Raw genomic sequence first — 12,549 nt, forward strand, 5'->3', positions numbered from 1 at the left:
TCTTTTTTAACAGACCAGTTCAACCATTAAATGGCTACTTAAGTTTTCAAGAGCTAAATCTATTTTTTGATTTAGGAGTTATCTGAAAATATAGACATTAGATGTGTGGGCAAGTTTCAATCATTGAATAGCCAGTATTTTTTTTCCTAGTCCGGAAGACCAACAGGATGCATATAGCTCCCTCAGCTCCTTATTCGAGCTACCCCCTGTGATCATGTTTCCTATTTCATTTCCGTGATTTCATTTCCGTGATTGAAGCTGAATTATTCTGCCACCAAGCACAGCCCATGAGACATATATTATGACGTAATCCGTTCTCAGCAAGGTATCCGATCTGATGTTGTGTGTGTCACACTTTCCCACTGCAAACTCCACGCGATCCAACCGGTGGCACAACTCTGGAGGCAAGCAGGGTCATATGATACGACCAGTTGCATGACTCAACACCGCACACCATGTGATCAGACGACATAGCTAGTCTTATAACTGTACTGGCGTCATTTCATATACTGCAGCGTGATTGGCTGAAAGTCCATGACCTGTGGTGAAAAGTCAATACCGTATGTCATTCTCTACAACTGGCATTAACACCCTGGCAAGGCTAGTGATGTCAGACTTTTGGTCTCTAGGTTGTACGTCGATCTGGTGAATTGTAGCAAAGTCGTGTAGCGTGCAGCGGCCTTTTACGGCCATCTGTTGTGAGTTCTAGTTGGTGCAGTGTTACAATGCACCATGCAGTGTTACAATGCACCATGCATCGTGTCTTAACATTGGCTATAAGACCAGTGATGGGTGTACCAAAGCGAATCACTGTCACAACAGGGACCTTACATTATTTTGTTCTGAGATGCTGAGATTCCCAGTCTCTGAATGGTACCAACTAGTTTCCTAGCAACAGGTCAAACTTTTCCATGAATGGTCAACACCACCTTTAATGACCATGTAGTTATCAAATGAGCTGTAAGGGAACCTTAGACCACATGCTAAATACGTATCTGTTCATACTTATGTATCTTTTGTGAAGAGATTAGCACTGTTTTAAATACAATTCTTTCGGTACAATACAGTATAAGTGAGCAATTTTAGTTAACATATAGGCATATGTTACATTTTTTGAAAAAAAAAAAGTTCTCAGCCTATTTCATTCTGTTTTATAGGCCATAGTTTTCAGTGTCTGTGATGCACATACTCTTAGTAGTATTATTATTTTTTTTTTTGTAATCTAAGTACATTTGTATAAGTGTCCTTATTTCTAAATACAAAGTGTATTTTGCACTTCCTCAGTAGACTTCCACAGTAGACAAAAACTGATACATATATTGTGAAACTAAGTTCAGTCCACACGAGGCTATGTCAATTCTACTCCACCGCATTTCCTGGTAAAACCAGTCTGCAATTGACCCAGTGGGTTTGACTTGTCTTGTTAGTGCATTCCAGATTTTGTTTCCTTATTTTTATTTTTATTTTTTTGAACACCGCAAATAGCCAATTACATTCGTACCGTAGATTATTTTAATAATGCAAATCAAAATACTGTGATTAGTTTTCTCTTTTTTTTAAAGATATTGGTCCACTGTTCTGGAGCTCAGAATAAGGGCAATCTAGTAGTAAAATACATGTACTGTACAGATAGGTAAATCAGGGAGGGAGAAAGAGAGAGAAGTAGAGAGAGATATGACAATAATAGAGAGATACTAGACAGAAACATATAAAGACAAGGGGAGAGATAGAGAGAGAAAGAGAGAGAGATAAAGATAGAATATATCCATGGAGAAGAGAAGAGAGGGAAACATGAAGAGTTTGTTTGCAAAAACCGATAAGTCCATATTTCCCAAATGGAGATATTTGCGATTAGAGGTCAAGAAAAATAAAGAGAATAATAAGAATAATGTTGCTTCTTTAGACTGTAAGTTCAAAAATGTACCTTTATATGTAGTGACCAATATATCATTTAAAAGGTATTATTTTGTACTTTATGACACAGATCTTACTTCAAAATCTTCAAAAACGGATTTATCGATTTTTGCAAACAAACTCTTCATATACAGACAAAGAAAATAAAGAGCAGGGTATTTTATTGAAGGAACACAATATGCACATCATGTGGTTGTTGAATATTGCAATGTTTCATTCAGTTTAACCATTTTTTTTTTTAACAACCTGTTTTCTTCTTTCAATATGTACTGATATTCTTTTGTCATACTTCGATATATGTTCCACATGACACAGATCTCATAATGCAGCATTTATGTACTACATGTGTACTCCAGTGTTATATATTACACAAGTGTTGTATATCCAATTATATACAATGGAGTGTACATTGTCTTTTGATTCATGTACATGTGTGAATACAGTATTTATTTCTTGATGATGATGATTTGATAATACAGGAGTACATGTAAAGTGACTGCTACTTGCCTGGAATGTAAATGCACTTTTCATAATGTAAATAATTTTTTTTTTTTAATAATTTTTCTTTTAATCAAAGGTTAATGTATATTTGCATCAAAGGTCTTGGCTATAATATGAAATAAATGAAAATTGAACACACAACTGACTGACATTCCTTTTACTGTAATATATGTTCTTGTTTAATAACGACTCACACTTTAATAATGTTTACATCTGCATTACTTTTCACAAAATGATAACACAATTGGCACAACATTCATTCATAGGGGTTTAATCACATTGTACAACAGGTTATTGCATGGAGACACTCCTGAGCAAAGTAAATTATTAGCAGAATTCCTAAAACTCGCTGCATGTTATGAGATTTATCCCCATGAAACCATGCAGCGTATTTCAGTACCTTGAAAGATTTAGAAAGCAAGATATACAACATTTGATCATTAACAAGATCAACAAAATAATAATCACACCCCTCCTATAGGATAAGTTCTATCTGCCTGTGTGCCGATACAATGTAAATGTATCTCGTTTTGGGGTTACATGTAAAAGGGCTATGTTGTACAAGTATGGTGGTCAATGTTTACAACCCTAAAATCAAATGAAATTCATTTATGAGCAGAGCAAAATCATTATTTCTTACTTTATTATTGGTTAATACCATGCTATTAACATTTTATCCATTGAAAATGGTCACAGATTGTTATCTGCGTGCAAATAAGTCTGGCCTCTAACCTTAAGATACAATTATTTTTTTTAATTTTTTGCATCATATTGGTCCATCTTGCATCATGCAACTGTATATAACTGTATACTGTAAAACGAGGAATGTTCGCATGCATTTTAATTTCACGAATTTTGCAAGAGCCAGGATTCGCGAAATTAAAATGCTCATGAAAGTTCTTGTCTCCACTATACACATTGAATGTTAGAGGCAAATCGCGAAAATTTCATGCTGCGAAAAAGGCCGTTGGCTCCAATTCGCGAAAATTTCATGCCGCGGAAATATCGTGTTTTACAGTACTGTACTGTATAATTTCTCCTTACATTCTATTAGTTAATATTATGGAAGGAAAGGTACAGGTAATTTCTTGATAGCTTAATACTATCTTCACTTTCATAGGAATGAGAAGGTCCTAATTCCATTTTCATAAATGCACCAACAATGCTCTTTTCATGAAACACTTCTGGGAGTAATATTTGTAGCTTTGCTAACATGAAACGAATGCACAGTAACTGTCTCCAATGAACACTTTGTGTCATGAGTAAACTTGCTCAACATTTGCATAGTGATATACGACATGAATACATGGCAGTACAATGTAACATGACTATACTCCACCAATCACAAACTATCTCTTACGGCAATCACATAAATGAAATGACTCTGTAAACATACTCTATAAACATATACACTGTATGTCAGAGCATTTATTGATAAATTCAAAATAAAATACAATGTATGATTCCAAATGGTTTAACTCATAGCCAAAGGCTGATGGTTGTTCTATGTAACAAGTCTATGGGAAGTCCTATTTCTTGGTAAACAGTTGCTTTAGGATATAAGAATGAAATAAAAAGCAAGGCAGAAGCACACATTAATAGACAACCTCTTACAGCAAAACCCTGTCGAACATTACACACATCAATGTCCCATGGAGGACTTCTTCACAGTTTAAAACTCGAGAGTGGATATCTTTTACTTCATACCTCCAATTCTTTGTATTATTATTATTGTATACCTGCTCTCTTATATAAAACTTTCTGTAATGTGTAGTGAAGTTGGTACATGATTACGACAATAGTACGTGAAACAAAATATTAATGAAACTTTGCACATGTTGACAAACAGTCTGGACTAGGGTAGAAGATATCGCATACATTCTAAAGTACTGGAATAATGTCAACAAGAAATAGGTATCTTTACGATGTGAACAGGACTCGAGCACTGGAATCAGGCTTCACTAGCTGGAGAAGGGTATCTAGAAATCTGAATGAGACTCAAGTACTGGTATATTGTTGAAGGAGAAGGGTAGTTTTAAAAATCTGAATGGGACTCAAGTACTGGAATAATGTTGACAATAGATGGTCATGTTTAAAATATAATGTGACTTTGACTATGCTTGTGTGTCATTGTTGATTGGGAACTCTGCGGGATGACTGTAAGTTGGATTGGAGATCCCACCTTCATCAGTTTTCTCCACATCCTGCGTGAGGGAAGAGAAAACAAGATAATGAGAGAGGAGAGAGATATGAAAATGACATGATATGATATGAATATGCACATTATCTCTACAATTCTTCATGTAACCCCCAAAACATACCTCCAGTTAATAGGCATTCTGCTGTGAGCTAGTAATGTACACTGTAGTACCCAGTTGTAGGCCAGTAAATGTGATTGTGGCACTTGTAGGGTTAATGTCAACTTCGTTTTGCAGATTGCATCACACATCAAAATTAATTCATAGTTTCTTCCATGCGCCTTTAACTCATTTGAGTAGATAATCTGACTCAGAATCATTATTTCTGTTTTTCAAAGAGGCCCCTACATGCTGCCACTATTTTGACTACTTTCAAACATCATCTATGAAATATAAAGTTAGTCGTCATATCAGTTAAAGAGGGAATTATGGGATAAATCCAGTATAAAAACAAAATAAACATGCAAAAAAAAATCACATAAAATTTGAATGATGCAGAATACTGACTTGTCAATCAAAGCTGATATGAAACCAACTATTTTCTTTTAGTGAATTACAAATGGAGATGCATTTTCTATTTTCTCACAAGCACAGAAGTATGCTCCAGAATCTTTCCCAAAATGTCTGAAAATGGCTTTCATTATAGAAATAACAACATATCTACTGCCTGAAAGTTAAGGGCTTCACACATACGATTTGATTTCTTAAATTTCATTATTTTGCCAAAATGAATTGAAACAGTAAATGAATTGAAATGGCAGCTAACAGTAGTTGCCAATAGATATAAACTGTATGTTGAGAATCAATGTATTGAAGCATGTTTAAGTCACTTACCGGTAAACCTGTTGCATATATTCCACTTGCTCCAAACATCTCTGTGTTGATATCACTCATTGCAAACTATGAGTAAGAATGAGACAAATCAAAACCTTGCTTAATAAAAACCTATTTTTAACTGGAGGACAGGATTAACACTACATAGCAACTTAAGATCCCATATATAATTGCCTATTGTTCCCTAGAAGGTATACAGCAATATTACTCTCATTTCGACAACTTTCAAAATTATGTAAAATAGCTCACTGCATGTTTATTTTTGTTTTAACATCATAAGTTATGTTTATATGAAAGTCTATTAAGACTTCACCAAGAGAATGGTGTGTCACAGAAGTAATTCTGACATACTTTTGCTAACCTTTGACCTCTTTCAAATAACAATCACATATTCTACAACAATAAAAAAGATAGAAGTATAAAACTATGGGGAAAAAAAAAAGCGGATGGGCGGTTTCGGGTGTACTAGGGAGCAATAAGACTGGCTGGTTCGGGCAGTTCAGTTACTAATGGGTTAGGTAATTACTCCTGATTTTAATTGGTATGTTAACGTCTTTCAACATAAGATGCATCTTACCAGACAGCGATAGCAAACTCTTCCCATTTCTAGTAAGATATTGATACTTAAAATTGACAAGCATCAGCAAGCAAACCTACTATTGCTCTCCTAGATGATTAAGTACAATGTGTCAAACTAAAACATGTGACAAAAAAAAAAATATAATTGCTCTGCATTTACAAAAACACATTATGATTCACCAGTCTTCGTTCTCAAACTTTGGATGTGAGCAAAATCTTAACTTCTGTTGTGCTCGTTGTAGAAGGTTACAATGTGTTTGAAGGACTTGTAGTTACCGTGGTGATTCCAAGGTCTGTGTCATATCCAGGATTCTCCATGGAGCCAGGAATAGCTGTTGTCTCCTCTGCAGTCTTACCCCTAGCAAATCATTACAGAAAAATATGTCTTTAAAATGAGCATAAACTTCCAACTCTGGGTGTGAAACTCTGTAAACTCTTGATTTCAAATTCTATATAATATGTACATTGCACCTGACCATACCTGAGAACAATCTAAGTTGATTTGTGTCAGCTTGGCACATGTGACGGTATGAATTGATATTCAGGTGCATGACAGTACTTACAGTTAGAACTCAGTTTGTTTTAAGATGCCATATACAGTACCAGCATCGGCCAAGTACAAAGACACAAAGGCTACACGTAGGATAGACATTTAGAATGTTTCGGGTCCAGTACGTGCATGTGATCATGGCACATGTGTACAGAAGCACACACTCCACATTATTTACAAAGCATACACATTGGGTAGAAAAACTTTTATTACCAAGGTATTTGGTTAAATCCCTAAGGGTGGTTTAAGACATGTTATTCTGCTCAAATACTCTCCAGCATAAAATAAATTACATACATGTACTTCAAAAATGTACATCAGAGTTCAATGTAAAATTGTTCAAGTAACCATTCTTGCACTCAGTCCAGATAGATGAACAGCACTTGTTAATGATGTACATAATTGACTATCAAACTAATTGATGTCAATAACAAAATTAATGAAAACTGTGTTTCGAATAGCTCCATTCACTAATGTAGTGATTTTAAAGGCATTATTAATAATCCTTTGTATGCTTTGAGTGCCGATTGACACAGAAAACTCCATAGCATTGTACACACTGTACAAAGTACCTGGCACAGAAAGGGTTAAAGGGATGGTATAGTTTTGGTGGCGATGAGGATTGGGCTTTTGACTTTTTGTGAGATACGAAGAAACCACTTATGAAATAGTACAGAGCATACCATTTCAAGAGGAATTGAAAGTTTATTTGAAGAAAATTGGTTTTGGAATGACTGAGACACCCCCACCCCCCCCCCAAAAAAAAAAAGTAAAACAAAGCAATTGTAATAAAAGGTGGGTCCAACCTTTGGATATCTCAGCCATTTCAAAACCGATTTTCATAAAATGAATGTTGAATTCCTCTTGGAATTGCACGCTCTTTCATATTTCATACAATGTTTCTCATTATTTCACCAAAAAATGTTAGAAACCTGAAGTTAGATCTCAACCAAAACTGTACAATCTCGTTAAAGATGTTGTCGTACAAAAAAACGAGGACTCACTGTCTCTTTCTAGAGACCAGAAGGAATGCCATCACAAGGAAAGCCAGGATGATCATCACTCCAACCACGACTCCCACAGCGATGTAAACTGTGTCTGTAAAGAAAATAAGTTTCACAACACAAATCCTTACAATATCATCCCAACAAAATTGTGGTGCATGTCACACACACACACACACACACACACACAAAATCCAAGAACATAAAACCAAGGGATTTGTTTCACTTACATCTGACCGATTAAAAACACTGCTCAAACATTAACATCATTCAACTTACCATTATTCTTGTCGCCAGTCTGGCTGTCCGGTGTAGGCAAGCGCCGTGTTACCGTCGTCCCTCCAGTACTGCCTGGTGACGTGGCTTTAGCTGAAAAAAAGAAGAAGAAACAAATAGCAAGAGGGAACTTTAAAGTATATCATTAACTAGATATATCGCTACGGCGACTGATATGCCTCCGCCATAATGCATGGTTCTCCTAATAGGTCTATAGTACAATGTCTTGACAATGTGTGATGACAGTTTCACACAATTGGCAAAATATTAAAATGACAGGTTTGCCACAAATGTGCTGAATGTTCACTTTCCTAGAACTAGGTTCAATTGGATGAATGATTAAAATGTCAGAGTGCAGGTATTTGGGGAACTGATGATTTTTACTTGACTTTTGACTCTTTTATAAGTTTATGCATTGAGTAATTTTCAAGGTATTGAGAAAAAGTATAATTTCAGTATCAAATGGGAAAATAGCATTATCTAAACCTGGTCTTTGACCTTTGACCTCACAGTTCCACAGAGAATCACTGTTAGGTAGAACATGCATAAATATGTAAGTTTCATGATGATACCTTGAGTTACTTTCGAGATATGGAGGAAAAAGTGCAATTTAGCACTTTCACTTAAACTTTGACCTTTTGGCAAGAAACTTCAACAAAATTATATATTGGGTAATACATGCCATACATCAAGTTTAAAAAAAAAAAAAAACCTTCAGGCATATAGCATTTTAAGGAAAGTAGTGATATTTTGAGGAGTTGACCTTGACCTTTGACCCCCCTGACCTTTGACCCATGACCCCAACTTCCCTAGATAATCACTGCCCATCGGTACAAGCATATATACTAAGTTCCACGAAGATACCTTGAACCATTTGCGAGATATGGAGAAAAACATGAAATTTCAATTTTTTTTTTCACAAAATAACCTGTGACCTTTGACCTTTGACCCTGTGACCCTAAAATCCACACAAAGTATTATCCCCCAAGGATATACCCTCATACCAAGTTTGATGTAAAACCACCATACGGTTCTTGAGATATCGACAAAAACAAAACGGGACGGACGGACGGACGGACGGACGACCCGAAAACATAATGCCTCCGGCCACTTCGTTGCGGAGGCATAAAAATGGTGCATGCATACACAAATTTTCTCTTGTGCACCTACAAAATATACAGCTCATTTGAAGCTTGAATCTTGAAATTCTCAACCCTGTGGTAACAGCAAACTGTAGGCGGGCATAGTCTACACTATATGTATTAAATGTTGGAGGCAATTTGCAAAAATTTCATGCTGCAAATAAAGCCGTTGGCTCCCATTCACAAAAATTTCATGCTGCAAAAATATTGTCTTTCAAAGTAGCAAGATTCTTGAACCATGAGCACATGCAAATTATCATGGGCACCACAGGTCACTTCATAAGAGTACACTGCAAAATATAATATGACTTGCACATTGGTATTAGAAAGCATTCTTCATGAAAAATTGGTGAATGGAATGAAAAAATATTTGCTGGTGATACAGCCAAACATATTTTTGCAAAGATCCTGTCATGCAAACTCATTCAATTTTCTCATCATAATGACACTTCACTCAAATTCCTGTTTTTTAAGTTAAACATCGGTTTTACAAATTTAAAATATTCCATAGCTAGGAGTTACTGTTACCTACATGGTTGACACATTAAGGACAAGCTGATTTTGTCCTGACACACATTTCCCATAGACGCCTGCCCAAGCTAAGTATCACAGGACTAGTCTTCACAGGGATAAGGTTTGACATGAACTGAAAGAGGGCATGGTCACATGTTTAACTCCTTAGCCCCTTAGGGTGGCCATGAGCAACGCAGGTACTCAAAGAGTCAAGAAGTCTTCAGGTGAGTTAGAGATAACTTACCTTTTGATGTAGTTCTGGCAGGCGTTGCCTTGGTAGTGGTTGCCTCGGTAGTGGGTGAGGTGGTGGTACTGATTGGTAGAGGTGAGCTGGACTGCACACACCCTGGTGTGAAGGACACATCATCCACTGCCAGGAAGGAGCTGGGGTCATCACCTTTGACCCCTTCAAGAACAATCTGGACACAGATTGGCAAATATGACAGATAAACTTTACTTTGAAGGTAACATAATTTCATCATCATCTGCACTGTAAGCCTCTACTACAGAAACAGTTTAGGAGAATCTTATGTGCTATAAGGTAGGCTCTCTTATGGCCTAGTGGACAGTAACTTGGTGCTTTCCTTGAGAAGGTTCTGGATTCAATAGCTTGTGATATTATCATTCTCTTGATTTGAATACGTTCTGGAGCGACATGTGATCCCCCATTTGTTGAACTTCATGCAGTATACCGTTGACAAAATTGCTGACCTCTTTTCAATCTGGACGACACTTGCACTCCAGAATTGTCCTGATTAAAGGGATGGTATAGCTTTGCTTGAGATGGGAATTCACGTTTTAACTTGGTATGAGATAATTGAAAAACCACTTCAATCAAATATTAAAGAGCATACAATTAAAAGAAAAATTCAAAGGTTTATTCGCTGAAAATCTGTTTTGAAATGGCTGAGATATCCTAAATCAAGAGGTCCTAAGAAAATATGGGACCCAACCCACATTATATTAGGACCACTTTGTTTTGCTTTGTTTTTTGATATCTTAACAATTTCCAAACCAATTTTCATCTAATACATGGGAATTTGAATTCCTTTTGGAATTATATGATCTTTAATATTTTATAAAATCGGTTTCTGATCATATCACAAAAAAAGTTAAAACCTGAATTCCCATCTCAACCAAAACTATACCATCCCTTTAAGCAGTGGCGTCTGTACACTGAAGAGTATGAATCTTACCTGGAAGAGGACACTGCTGGAGAGTGGTAATGAGGCTCGATTCCACGTCAGTCCCTGGTCACCAGATATACTCCATTTTGTCTCTAGAGGGCCTCCTACTAGGGTCATGACCTTGATGTTAAGGGTAGCATCATCCCCACTCAAGTAATAGTAGAACCTCATCTGGTTAAGGAAAAAAAAAATATCAAAGCAAGGTATTGTGATGGTGTGAAAAACTCATATTGTGAAAATAGCACCTTCACACAAATATTAGAGTTACACATTACCTTGACATGTTACTGATGTATTTAAGGGTAATATTCCCCCTGCCTTCTCTGAAAGAGGCAAGTCTAGAGCTCTTTTAATATGCAAGAAAAGTGAAAACATGTTGAATGGTATTACATTTTCTTTATGTCATTATATGCGTGTGACATAACAAGCTGCAGTACTCCTCATATCAATGGCAGCACTGAAACTTCAAAAATTCATAACTTCTAAAGGGATTGCACAATTTTCCTCAAAATTTCACTCATGCATTTTCCTAGTATTGCTGCTTTCACTCACTCCACACACATATCAAGGTAAACTTGTCCTTTTACTCTTTAGCATGATTTGAGTAGATGCTGAATCAACCAACCCTGTTGCAAAGAAGTAAGAATTAAAACAGATACTTATGCAAATCATACCACAGTAAAATGATACCCTGAAAGGTGGAAGACTAAAATATGAAATGAGACATAGACATAAAATAGAAAGTTAACCCAACAATAACATAAATTGTAACTGTATCCATCATTCTCCCTCAATACAATACATGTACTTGTCAAGTGAGGGCGGTTTAACAGTTTCACATCTACTGCAGACTCACTGTACAGCCTGAGGAAACTGGACTGATCACAAAACTACCAAGCTGAGCGGTACTACCACTGCCAGCCAGCTGGAACTGATCCACCACGAGGAAAGAGCCTGGGTAAGAGAATAAAAAATATTTTACTCTTCAGTCATCTGCTATTACCAAACAAGCCTGTGTGAGTATAACAAGGGCAAACATACAAACTCTATGTTTCATCATTGCCACCACTATCATCCTCATAGGTACAGTGTCCATGGCATCATCGCAAGTATCCAATTCATTGAGAGTTCATTCATCTAGTTTCAATGTTAATTTTCTATGGTATCATTAAACCTCCTCAGGTGATACTTCTTGGGGCTATGTGATGAAAGCTCATCAGTGTTTCATTATCTGCAGGCATATTCATACTCTGAATGTAATAATTGTAACTTTAAAGGACAAGTTCACCTTCATAAACATAAGGATTGAAAGAATGCAGCAATATTAGTAGAACACATCAGTGAAAGTTTGAGGAAAATTAGACAATCGATGCAAAAATTATTATTTTTTTTTTACATTTTTGTGTTGGAGCTGCTGGATGAGGAGACTACTACAGCTTGTGATGTCATATGCATACAACAGTATAAAGAAAATGTAAAGAAAATTCAACATATTTTCAGTTTTTCACATAATAAAAGACTTTTTTCAAAAGATGAATTTTGTGAAATTCTCTTTATAGTTTCCTTATATTGTTGTACTCATGTGACATCATACGCTGCAGTAGTCTTCTCATCCAGAGGTGACTGCACAAAAACTTCAAAAATTCATAATTTCTGAACAGATTGTCTGATCTTCCTCAAACTTTCACTGATGTGTTCTACTAATATTGCTACATTCTCTCAATCCTTACGTTTATGACGGTAGACTTGTCCTTTAACTCTTTGTGTGGCATGTTTGCACACTGAACGCAGTCAATGGCTTAATTACCAACTTCAATCAAATGCACAACCGTGCACAAACCAATCGATAAA

At 36.1% G+C, this 12,549-nt stretch overlaps 1 protein-coding gene across 1 annotated transcript in view; it reads right to left on the reverse strand.

Moving 5' to 3' along the window:
* Window positions 1-2,583: 2,583 nt before the first annotated feature.
* LOC140246694 (MAM and LDL-receptor class A domain-containing protein 1-like) overlaps window positions 2,584-12,549 on the reverse strand; it is an 84,844-nt gene continuing 74,878 nt past the window's right edge. Inside the window, exons 65-72 of the mRNA XM_072326032.1 lie at window positions 11,555-11,652; window positions 10,708-10,869; window positions 9,756-9,930; window positions 7,860-7,949; window positions 7,581-7,674; window positions 6,303-6,384; window positions 5,448-5,513; window positions 2,584-4,619 (exon numbers count right to left, since the gene is read on the reverse strand). Of these exons, the coding sequence (XP_072182133.1) occupies window positions 4,530-4,619; window positions 5,448-5,513; window positions 6,303-6,384; window positions 7,581-7,674; window positions 7,860-7,949; window positions 9,756-9,930; window positions 10,708-10,869; window positions 11,555-11,652 (857 nt within the window). The 3' untranslated portion in view covers window positions 2,584-4,529. The remainder of the gene's footprint in view (window positions 4,620-5,447; window positions 5,514-6,302; window positions 6,385-7,580; window positions 7,675-7,859; window positions 7,950-9,755; window positions 9,931-10,707; window positions 10,870-11,554; window positions 11,653-12,549) is intronic.

This window comes from Diadema setosum, chromosome 3 (genome assembly GCF_964275005.1).
Source record: "Diadema setosum chromosome 3, eeDiaSeto1, whole genome shotgun sequence".
NCBI classification, from domain to species: Eukaryota; Metazoa; Echinodermata; class Echinoidea; order Diadematoida; family Diadematidae; genus Diadema; species Diadema setosum.